Here is an 11,456-nt window from a genome sequence, read left to right as displayed (position 1 = left end):
GAGTTTTTCAACCCTACCCGATTACGATCACCAGCTGAGCAAACCAAAGACCGATCAACCGTTGGCCATTTGGCTTTCTATCTAATTACGATGCCTCAGCCTCTCCCTGATTGGGAAGCGCGAACCTAGTTTCGAAGAATGGCTCCGATTTGGGCCATTCTGCGAAAGTGTTTGAGGCTACACAGCTAAAACGCTCATACATGAACTTCCCAATGAACAATTATAAAGTAGGTAGGGAAACACTACGTTCTCAATCAATCTATCCAAACTCGCAACTCCATTTCCTGTGAAGACGCCATATCTCTCACTTACGTCCTCATAAAGTATGATTGCCACATACCGCTTTGCACTAAAAAAGTATCGGCAGAGGCAGGCTGCCAAGTCCAGCCTTGCTCCGGTTGACGATGGCAAACAGATGACTGAGGGGGTTCCTAATGGAGCTCAAGCTCATCCAGAGTCGCACGCAAACAACAACTTATCCAAAGCTGCCAAAGAAAACTGTGCTCGATGCAAGGAAGAGAAGAGCGCTTTACGAAAATACAGGTGGAAGCTCCTCTTTTGTCTTCTACCAGCCTTCTTCGATGCCAGTCTAGACTTGACCATCGTCGCAACCGCACTTCCTCAGATCGCCTCTCACTTTGGTCAGTGCACGGCCCTCCATCCTTGAGCTTTCTCCAGACAAGTGACTAACCTCTCAAAGACAAATTCAACCAACTCAATTGGATCGTGACAGCGTTCACCTTGACATCCACAGCATTTATCCCCATTTTTGGGTCCTTTGCAGACACCTTCGGTCGATATTTCAGCCTTCAGTTCGCCATTGTCATCCTTACCATCGGGAGCGTCCTATGTGCAGTAGCTCCTGAGTGGGGCGTCCTGCTACTCGGTCGGGCATTGCAAGGTGTTGGCACGGCTGGAGTACAAAACGTCGCCATGATCATCTTGGCCGATAAGGTGTCACTGCGCGAGCAAGCCGTCAACACAAGTATCTTCCAACTAATGAACGGCGTGGGCTACAGTGTTGGACCCGTGATCGGTGGCTACTTGACCAACGCCGATTGGCGCTATTGCTTCGTGGTCAATGCGGGCATTTCGGTGGTGAGCTTTTTCTCAATCTTCATCATCCGCAATGATCTCGTGGCTGGAAAAATCTCCGTATGGCGACCTTCGGGCAATCAAACCCGGCTGCAAGCCTTAGCCTCGGGAATGGCCACGCTTGATGCAGGTGGCAGCGCGCTCTTCATCCTGGGAGTCGGCCTTATCATCCTTGCCACCGCTTGGGGTGGATCGACTTACGCATGGAACTCCAGTGCTGTGATCGTTCCTATCGTCCTCGGTGCCGTCCTCTTATTCTGCTTTGTCGCGTGGGAGATCCTGCTGGCGCCCAACCAATTTCTCAACCGCGCCTTCCCACGAACGGTTCCCATGATTCCCGCTTCTGCGCTCGTCTCCAAGGATCTATCACTCGTCTGCATCATTGCTGCAGGCACCGGTGCAGCACTGTACTCTGTCTTCTACTTCATTGGGATCTACTTCACTTTGGTCGAGGGCTACGAAGCTTCGAAAGCCGGTACACAGCTCCTCTATTACGTACCCGGACTGGGCGTGGGCGTGTACTTTGCGATATTCGTCTGCAACGTCTACCCGCGCCAGACATTTTGGCCTCTATCGCTCGGGACCACCGTCGAGACCACCGGCATTGCAGTACTGTGCTACGCGGTGAAAACCCGCAACGAGGTCCTCGTGAACGTGATGATGGCCATCGCCGGTGTCGGGACGGGCATGCGCTTCATGCCCTCGAACCTGCACCTCTCGGGGATGTTCCGTGACCGCCTGGCGCCAGCATATAGCATGCTGCGCTTCGCACTTCCGTTCGGCGGCACCCTCGCCCTCACGATCATGGGCTCTGTGTTCCAGAACCAGATGGCCAATGTTTTCGGCTCCAGCACTGCGACTGCCGGTAGCGGCGCCGGTTCCAGCTCCAATGGCACCGCGACCGTCAACCTCCACAACCAGGCCAACCTCGACAACATTTCCCTGCTGCCTGCAGACCAGCAAGCTGCCATTCGCGCACAGGGCGCCATTGCCACAATGTGGAGTTTCATCTCTATCCTCCCAATCCTCGTCCTGACGCTCTTCGCAAGCCTGGCACTGGGGAATGTCTGGATTTCGAAGAAGAAAGCCAGCAAAGGCGAAGAGGCAGCAGCTGCCGAGGCTCCTAGAGAAGACGGCACCTGCGCGCGACACGCCGGCGGTGCAGATGCCGAGCAAGCCGCCGAGACGCCCGGCTCTGGCACGGAGATCCTCGAGGGCGTCTACTTGCTTGCCCTACTTCGGGGGAATGTCAAGTCGATGAAGAAAAAGGGCCCCGAAGTAGTGGCCCCCAGGACGGCGACTGCCAGCGGCCCAGGAGAGCATCTGAGGCTCGCAACTGCGCACGACCATGCGTCGGTGGTGACGTCTGATAGGGGCGCTTCCGATGGGGAACGGACTGTGGGAGCGAAGAGTCTTGTTTGATTATCTTGCTAAATGGAAAAACAGCACTTTGTATGGCTGAGCGTTTGTCTAGACTGGTTTTTTGGATCGCCATGTCTCGACCCGAAAGTTCGGCCTTGTTTTCGTATAGAGATACCCCACAACTTGTATGCAAATATTAGACATCTACGATATCACGTGAAACCAAAAATTGAAATTGAAAAGGGAGCTTTTGGTCTTGACCATCTTCTATCCTCCCTCTAAAGAGTTAGTCTACGACCTTTTTCCCGTCTGCCCACGTCGGCATGACCGTGCGACAAACACTCTCATAGTCAAGAAAGACCTTTCTTTTCTCACCGTTAAGCAGATCCGGCGTTGTCCAGAACATAGTCCAATTCGTGTTTGGGATTTTCCAAGTGCCCCTGGAGCGTTCGAAGTACCATTTGTTTACAGGGTTGTCTTGCCTGCTGCGCCAGCAGACGCCGTTGGGGAAGCAGGTTCTCACCATGGCGTTGAAAACGATGTCTGCCACGCCGCCCGCGCCTTGGCTTTTCTTCAGAACTGCGAATTTGTCGAGGTACGGGACGAGGCGTGCGGTGTCGCGGTCTGAGATGTTCGGGAGGGATGGAGTCTCCCAGGTCAGAATAGCTCCCCCTTCGTAGTCGCCGGCGATAATAACGCCGGCGATGTGATCGTTCACCCGGTTCAGGTATGCTTCGACATCAAGCGTTCTATTGAAAGAGTCGTCAATTAAGTGGACAAGGCGGTCGAGGTCGATCCTCGGGTCTGTCAGCTTCAATCGCGGTGTACTCGCAGCCGTCCAGGTTTGAGCGTCCGGATTAGGCAACAGAATGAGTGGCATGCCTCGTTTTACAAAAGTAGACGTTGTCGCAGATGAAAATTGATCGTGCGCCAAACGCCCGCTAGGCAGCGAGGAAGAATAGGCAGGCTTGTCTGTTAGCAAGTTATGAATGAGTGGGTTCTTTTGCCGTCGGGTTCCGACACCTGCCAGTTCTGCATCAGCTTGCTTGCTAGTATTAGCAGCCGCCGATGGGGTGGTCAATAATCCCGACGAAGAGTGTGGCAACAGTTGAAGTGCATCGCGAAACATTTTCAAATTAGTGGCATGCTTCAGCGAGACATTACCACCTGTGGAGCTTCTGAGTTCTTCCTGCAGAGCTGAGTATTCTTGCGCAAGATTGACAAACACATGTTTCTGGTCCATCGATTTTGGGCTGGGAATACACCCAGTCTCATCAACAACAATGATTCTGTCCAGGGAGATCGGCTTCCAAGTAGAACGTAAGCCCTGAGGCTGATTTTCAGGGTGCTCATCTGGTCGAGTTTTGACAGCTCCCCTGGAGAGCTCTCTTGTCAAAGCTAGCAGAGCTTCGTTGGCAGTGATTTGAACGGCGCTTTGCTGCTGTTCGGAATAGGCCACAGGTAAGACTATAGGAACCCTACCTCTACGTAAAGGGCGAGTAAGGAGTTTTCGCATGAAAACTCCTGGACGTCCATCAGCCGCAAGGCTGAGAGCATTATCGACTCGCCTGGCTCCGGACTCGCCTGCGTTGTCAATAGCTGCGACCAAACGGTCTGCAGCCATTTGGAGGGTTTCTCTGTAGGCCTTATCTTTTGATTGGTGATCCTCCTCCAGCACAACACATGGCGCCATGCTCAAACGCGACAAAGAAGCTAGAGTCTTTGCAATCCCATCCAAAATGCTCTCAGACATAGCGCTAACACCGTTCAACTTGACCAATGCCACATGTAGCGTCTCTTGTTCCTCAATACCTTGGTCTAAGGCATTCCAGTCTTGAGTGAAGATAGGGCTTGCTTCTACCGCTCGCCCACGGGTGAATAGATCACCAAGGTTGACCTGAGTCTGCGGCTTGGAAGCTCTCAGCGGTGTGGCAGGGGATGCCGTTGGTGTTAATGGAGGTTGAGGCTTGGAAGGAGCCTTAAGGCGAGAGATGTAAGCTTTAGCATCTCTTTTTGTCGCCGCGGAAGACAGTAGATTGGTGAAGAATTCTTTGTTGGCCAATCTCTGTTTTTCCCGCTGTGCGAACCATCCACCCTGGTGGCTCGGGGTGTTCTTATCATCTTTGACATGTGTCATAGATTGAGAAGAATACAGTCTTCGAGAAGCCAAGCGGGTTACATTTGGGTGGGATGAGGCGAGAGACGCTCTCAAAGCATCAGCAGCAACATTATGGTGGGAGTGTTTTGAGCAATGGCCCTTGACTGATGCAGCAGACAAGGTTAAAGCAGTCTGGCTCATGTTTCATTTTTTGCCAAACGAGAGCAGGAACTACTTTGAACGGGAGGCATGAAGAGGAAGCAGGTAAATGGTCAGTAAATTGTCAGCGCCTATATTTTGGTCGTCTGGATGATGATCAGTGTGGCTAACAATCAACTGGGCGAAAGAGTCATAAATTAGACGAGATAAAAATGACGGTCAATGGACGAGATCCAGAATTGACGATACTGCCGAGAATATTCCTCGGGGGAGTTGTTCCGATTCACCGCCTTCGGAGGGCGCCACGTGATTTGCACGTGACTATTTATCACGTGATTGAGATCACCCTAGCAAAGATCGGATCGACTAATGATACGCTAAGCGGCGCTCTCCGTGGCTGATTGGGCGATTGGCGAGGCGCAGATCACTAGCATGTGTCTGCGGTTGATGACGTCGAACTCGAAGCGTCATTCAAACAACTTTCCAGCTGCGTGTTCACTCAGGTCGCAGTCGTTGCCCACTTTCAAGTCCTCAATGATATTCTCATTGCTCCTCTCAATTTCAAACATTGTCACTGCCTGGGAAGCCCTCTTCTAAGGCGGTCAAGTCTTCGTTCGAGGCTTCCTCCCAATATGGCGGCTAAAGTCTTGCAGTCAAATCTTGACGTTGACTATGTCATTAGCTATCGGCTCCCCACTGGTGAGATAGGATCCCTTCCACTCCGTTTCCAGAATGCTGATCATACCAGACAAAGGAGAAGGTACCGAACAATTCAAGAAACTCATTCGTGCCCTCGCAGAGACAGGTTTGACGACTGAGGTTCGAAGAGGGGACGAAACCTCCCTATTGGTCTTTGTCAAGGCTGCCAGTGAAGATATACTCGCACAAGTTGTCTATAGATCACGAATCAAGGACTGGCTATATGGAGTCCGTCAGATGCAACCTACCAGCAGTCCTGCTGATACCCTAGCTCGTGAACCTTTGACCGATGCTGAACGCCATCGCCAGATTCATCATATGATATGCTGCTCGGCTGAGGAGGGTGGTGCTGGTATCACACCAAAACATGGCGAATGGAAGAATGTAGAGGCTGTTTTCCCACTACACGACCATGTTAAGAACAAGAAATGGATGACCGAGTTCACTCGAAAGACATTTTTGACTGCAGATGATCTGGACGAGATAAGAAATACTGTTGGCGAAAAGGCAAGTATTCATCGAAACCGAATCTTTCTGGCTCTGCTGACTTCGTATAGATTGGCTACTATTATGCATTCCTGCAATCCTATTTTACATTCATGATCTTCCCAGCCGCCTTCGGCTTCTCCTGCTGGGTACTCCTAGGAAACTTCTCACCAGTCTACGCAATCGTCAACGGATTATGGTGCGTCATCTTCGTTGAGTATTGGAAACGTCAGGAACAAGAGCTGGCCATTCGATGGAATGTGAAGAATGTCTCAGCCATCGAAGACAAGAGAAAGGAGTTCGTGCCCGAGAAAACAGTCACCGATCCGGTCACCGGTGAAAAAGTCTCCTTCTTCCCTGCCAAAAAACGCCTTCAAAGACAGCTCCTTCAGATTCCGCTGGCCCTCCTTTGCGTCGTGGCACTTGGAGCAGTCATCTGCACCTGCTATGCTATTGAGATCTTTATCTCAGAAGTTTACGACGGTCCTCTCAAATCCATCTTGGTCTTTCTCCCAACCATCATACTCACCCTAGCCATACCTACAATCAGCAATTTCCTCACTCAATTCGCTGAAAGGTTGACTTTCTTCGAGAATTACGAAACCCAGGAATCACATGACAAGGCTATGATCTCCAAAGTCTTCGTCATCAACTTCATCACTTCGTACACAGCCATCTTTCTCACGTCCTTTGTATATGTTCCCTTCGCCTCTCTACTGGTTCCTTATCTCGATATCTTCAACCTGACGGTCAAACCCTTTGCTGAAACTGATAAACAATTTGAGGTCCCCGACCCAGCCACTTTTACCATAAATCCAAACCGTCTCCGCAATCAGATGATTTATTTCGCGGTCACAGCCCAGATTGTCAACTTCGCTCTTGAAACAATCATGCCAGTCCTTACACAGAAAGGGACCCAAAAATACAAGGAAATGCAAGAATCTCGGGCCGAGAAACAAGGAGGCGCTGCTCCATCCGTCTCAGCGAACGACCCACCCGAGGAAAAGGAGTTCCTTGCGAGAGTCCGCGAAGAAGCTGCTCTCCCAGAGTACGATGTTACGACTGATCTGCGAGAAATGTGCATTCAATTCGGCTACCTGTCACTCTTCTCCGTCATTTGGCCCTTGACACCAGTATCCTATTTCATCAACAACTGGGTTGAGCTCCGTGGAGACACGTTCAAGTTGACCGTGGAATGCCGACGACCCAATCCGGCCCGCGCAGACTCTATCGGTCCTTGGCTAGACAGCCTTGTGTTCCTCGCATGGCTAGGCAGCCTCACCTCGGCCGCGCTGGTCTACATGTTCAACGGTGGAGACGGGCCTGACGGGAAACCTCACGCAATCAAACTGTGGGCGCTCCTTCTGAGCGTCTTCCTCTCGGAGCACATTTACCTCGTCGTCAGGGTTATCGTGCGCTCCGCCATCAGCAAGCTCGATTCTGCAAACCTCCGCAAGGAGCGGAGCGAACGCTTGATGGTGAGGCGCAAATACCTCGAAGATGCGGGCCTGGCTGATGCAATCAAGCCACTTACCAGCGCCCCTAACAGCCCTCTTCTTGATGACTCCGGCGATGCTGCCTTCAGCAACATCACGAAGGAGAGCCTCGAGGATGATGCCAGGAAAGACAGCCTCCGAGATGCCACGCCAGCAACCAAGTTCTGGAACCGTCAGCGTAGCTGGCGCGAGACTGAACAGGTCGGTCTAGGCATGATTGACCTGATGGAGCTGGGTGGTGGGAAAGCCGAGAAGAAATTACAATAGCAGCAGTGATAGCATGGACGCAAGACCAGGGTTTTTATAAGGGTACTGCTAAAACATGCGCGGCTTTCGATTTCAATGTCGTTACGTTCGGTGTCAGGTCGATCGTCAAAAGCGGCTACAGTCTTGGACGAGCAGCTACAATTCACGAATTCACAAGGACGGGCAAAGCATGAATAATTCAATGGTTTTCCCTTTTCAACTTTTCTTCCCCCTTGCTTTTGCCTGCGTATGGATCGCTTGTAGAGAAGTCTACGTGATGCGGGGGCGGAGCGAAGTGAAAGTCCGATTGAAGGCGGCGCATGACCACCGGACTATGACCACCGGGCCATGGGGTTTGAGGACGAGACCTGCTTCTACTCGTTGTGCTGTGCCATATGCTGTATTACGCCTGGTGCAAGGGCCGATGGTCCGGCATGCATGTATGCGTCCAGGCTCAAGCTGCACCGAGAATAGCGGTTCACAAGCGCCTGAATGCTGATAGTTGATTAGGGAGTAGCTGTGGCTAACTCTCTACGGAGGACTGAAGCGCTCCACTCAAAGGGCGCATTGTGAAGGGGGAGAGAGAAGTCTTAGCAGTATTGAGATTCAAGCTTCCAAAAATATACCTAGGTATCCAAACTCCGGGAATAAACACAGAGGTCGCAACCTCCTCCTAGATCGCCAGACACTGCGTGTCATAGGGACCGGACCAGACTGTCCACAAGCCAAAGCTGTTCGTCAAACCCCGACCGACCAACGCCAAGCGAGAGCAGGTGGACAAATGAAGCTAGAACTGTTTTGATGAAAGGAGAATACCATACCGGGTCGCCTTGCCCAGGTTAAGGTGAGCGACTAACATAAAATAGAGAGTAGGGAGCCTGTAGAGAGAGGGAAGCGCAGAAGCTGTGGGGGAAACAGGTTCTCTTTGTTGGAAGGGAGATGCAGCCAGTCACCGTGGTCTGGAATTGAACGGAGTGGGGTGTAGTTGAGAGCAGAGTCTGGAACGCGGTGTTCTGCTCTCGGCTTTGGATAGTCACAGATTGATATCTCGTTGAAGAATGGACCGAGTTATAAGGAAAGTTTCGCGTTGCCAAAGTTCGAGGGGTTGTCGATATGGGGTATTGTTCGTTGTGAGCAAGCAATGATGAAGGAAGGTCCACTGTACTCCCGTAAGAAAACCGCTTGTGGACCGTTGTAGATCGTCCTGATATCGATGAGGGTGGAGCTTCAGTCCGGTCTCTCCAGTTCGAATTTTTCGCTGTTGGGGCCGGATCGAGTCTCCTTCCACTGAATCATCAGGGACATCAATCTCAGCTGTAACCACACAAGCCAGTTCATATCAAAGAGAGCAAGCAGTGACAACCCCACCCCTTCACCCAACCTTGCAACCTGCGGAGTTTGCTCGATCAATAAAGCTCCCTTATCCTTCGTCCGCAACGAAACATACACCAATCACACTAGATCAAATCAACCATCATCAGCCTTCCTCTCTTGCGCAGTGATCGTTCGCCATCGTCAAAATGATGGTAACAGGTGGAACATACGGTTTTCTCGTCGCATCCGGTGTTGTGAATGACACAATAGCTGCTCTTGCATCGTTTGCAGACTCGCGCCGACAAGGGTGCACATTCGCTGCATACACGACCACATTCGAAGCAGTCGCGCGTGACCGCCGCCTGTCCGGGTAGGACTTTCAATTTGTGCTATAAGGTACAGAGAAGGACGCTAGGTGTCAGCCTGAAAGTTTCGTCTTCTAAGAGAAGTAATAGGAAAATGATATCTTGAATGAATTTTCCTCAGGGGTAGAAGTCAGCTTTTGCTCGGTCGACGGCAGGTCTGTGGAGACTTCATTCACTTCTTTCCCCCTTGATTGCGGATAGAAGTTGGAGTCTTGTTGCCGAAATTCCGTCCTTTATTCCTTCTCCTTTCATCCCCACATACCGCCCTCGCCGGCTCCGGCCATATATTCGGCAACGAGGCAATTCTGAACGCAGAGGCCATTAAATACCTTGATATGTTCGCCATAATCGTCGTTTGCAGCTCCGTTCGTGAGCTCTTCCAAGGACGGGAGATAAGATAGGCCAATGCTGCTTAACCTTTCCATGTCGCTCCATTTTTTTGACTTCTTCGGATTATAACAATCAGCACACCACCAGCGATGACAGCTCTCGCAATGACGGTTAGTAAGACACCAAGAGCACGCAACGATTAGCCTTTGCTTGAGAGGCTTGCCCTTGTCGGAGAATCGAGAGGGCGGTCGGACAGCATCGATAAGTTTGGCGGATGAGGGGGGAGGCCAGAGAAGTGGAAACTCGTGGATTCCGCTTTCGCCCCAGACAGGTGCATCATGCGGGTTTCGACCACAGCCAGCACAGCCGTCAGGACCTAGAGATATCGCAGCCATCGGGGCAATTCCGGGTTTGTGTTCTAGGAGATATTCTTTGGAAGCCTCGTGGAGCACGGACTCCATGTCAGCATGCATATGAGTGCATAGAACGGCATCAAAGTTGATAATTCCGTAACATGCTTGCAAGGTTTCTTCCCAGCCGGTCCGCTTTCCAAAGCCTTTATCGATGACTTTGCCAGTGGGAGAGTACCACGGATCTGTTGTAGCACAATTCGAGATTGATTGGGCAGTAGGAATGGTTCCAAGTTGAGCACCGTCCGAAAACGTTATCCCCGAAGAAAGAGTGAGGTCGTTGATCGATTGATTGTTTTTTGAGGAAGGATCTGTGAAAATGTACAATCCCTGGAGTCGCGGTGTGCGTTCTGGGCGGCTAGGTCGACACAAGTGACGAAGCAGTTGCTGTAGTTTGGCTTGGTTGATATTCCCACATCGTCGGATACTGAGGATTCGAATGTTATAATCTGGAGCAAGAACAATATCACTGACCAAGTCGTGGGTCACAGACGCCAAGTTGTCGAGAATAAGAGTCTGGACACTTTGAAGAACGTGCATTCGACGCAATTTCCAAAGAACTCCCCGGAGCGGGCCCGCATAGAACTCGTCCTCAGTCAGGTTTTCGTCGATACGTTCAGCACGCCAAGAATGACCGCCTGAGTCGATCCTGGTCAGGAGACCTGGAGGAACATATGCTCCACTGCATTTCGACAAGTCGACAGAGCGGAATACTGATGGGGTCTTGAGCAGTAGGTCGCGGAACGAGCGGGATGATCTGGCGAGAGAGAAGACGCTGGACAGTGGCAAGTATGGAACAATATGGTCGAGAACCAGGGAGTTGGACAACAGATCGAGCAATGACGGGGGCAGATTTGAGGAATCATCCAAGTCGTCTTCGATGTACATGTCTTTGCAGAAACAGTCGATTACTAGATGATGGGAGAGTGATGACTTCAAGGATTGTTCTTGAGATTGTCTGGGGGAAAAGAGCAATCGGACACGAAGGAACAGAAGCCGATAAAAAGGAAAAGATGAGATCAGATCCAGATCAGATCAGGCGAGGCCAAGTCAGGTGGTTGGAAGAAGAACCGATGTTAATTACATGAGATGGACTGATCCAGGATGATGGAGGCAGGGATGGTGGTTAGGAGCAGTACGAGGAGTGAGTCTAGTGACTCGCCGTCGCCGGTTTGGCTTTGGCGGTTGTTGGCGGTCAATATTAGTTGAGCGGCCAGTCCCAAAGCGGAAATCCCCATCACCTCCAGTTTGATCCCTCCAATCCAAACCCCTGAGCAGCCTGATGCGATCCCCCTTTCCGTGGGATTGTGGGATTGTGGGATTGAAGTTGCTAAAATGCTTCGTCAATGGGAATCCAAGTGACACGTGGTCGACGCGGGCTTCCACGAGAGCACGG

The 11,456-nt window shown here is 51.3% G+C and overlaps 4 protein-coding genes across 4 annotated transcripts; 2 read left to right on the top strand and 2 right to left on the bottom strand.

The window, feature by feature from the left end:
• Positions 1–325: 325 nt before the first annotated feature.
• Positions 326–2,517, top strand: A1O9_04206 (uncharacterized protein; the record flags this gene model as incomplete). The annotated part of the gene is made up of 3 exons (XM_013406498.1): positions 326–397; positions 458–641; positions 701–2,517. The coding sequence occupies 3 exons, from the start codon at positions 326–328 to the stop codon at positions 2,515–2,517; spliced, it is 2,073 nt and encodes a 690-aa protein (XP_013261952.1).
• Positions 2,518–2,743: 226 nt separating this feature from the next.
• Positions 2,744–4,594, bottom strand: A1O9_04205 (uncharacterized protein; the record flags this gene model as incomplete). Its single annotated transcript, XM_013406497.1, has 1 exon — positions 2,744–4,594. One exon carries the CDS (start codon positions 4,592–4,594, stop codon positions 2,744–2,746), a length of 1,851 nt encoding a protein of 616 aa, XP_013261951.1.
• Positions 4,595–5,346: 752 nt separating this feature from the next.
• Positions 5,347–7,662, top strand: A1O9_04204 (uncharacterized protein; the record flags this gene model as incomplete). Its single annotated transcript, XM_013406496.1, has 3 exons — positions 5,347–5,413; positions 5,463–5,908; positions 5,971–7,662. 3 exons carry the CDS (start codon positions 5,347–5,349, stop codon positions 7,660–7,662), a joined length of 2,205 nt encoding a protein of 734 aa, XP_013261950.1.
• A 1,906-nt stretch (positions 7,663–9,568) lies between these two features.
• A1O9_04203 (uncharacterized protein) lies at positions 9,569–10,948 on the bottom strand (the record flags this gene model as incomplete). The annotated part of the gene is made up of 1 exon (XM_013406495.1): positions 9,569–10,948. One exon carries the CDS (start codon positions 10,946–10,948, stop codon positions 9,569–9,571), a length of 1,380 nt encoding a protein of 459 aa, XP_013261949.1.
• Positions 10,949–11,456: the final 508 nt, after the last annotated feature.

The sequence above is a fragment of the Exophiala aquamarina genome, assembly GCF_000709125.1.
Source record: "Exophiala aquamarina CBS 119918 chromosome Unknown aczIA-supercont1.3, whole genome shotgun sequence".
Taxonomy (NCBI): Eukaryota; Fungi; Ascomycota; class Eurotiomycetes; order Chaetothyriales; family Herpotrichiellaceae; genus Exophiala; species Exophiala aquamarina.
Note: the sequence above shows the minus strand (reverse complement) of the source record. Positions and strands in the feature narration are given on the sequence as shown.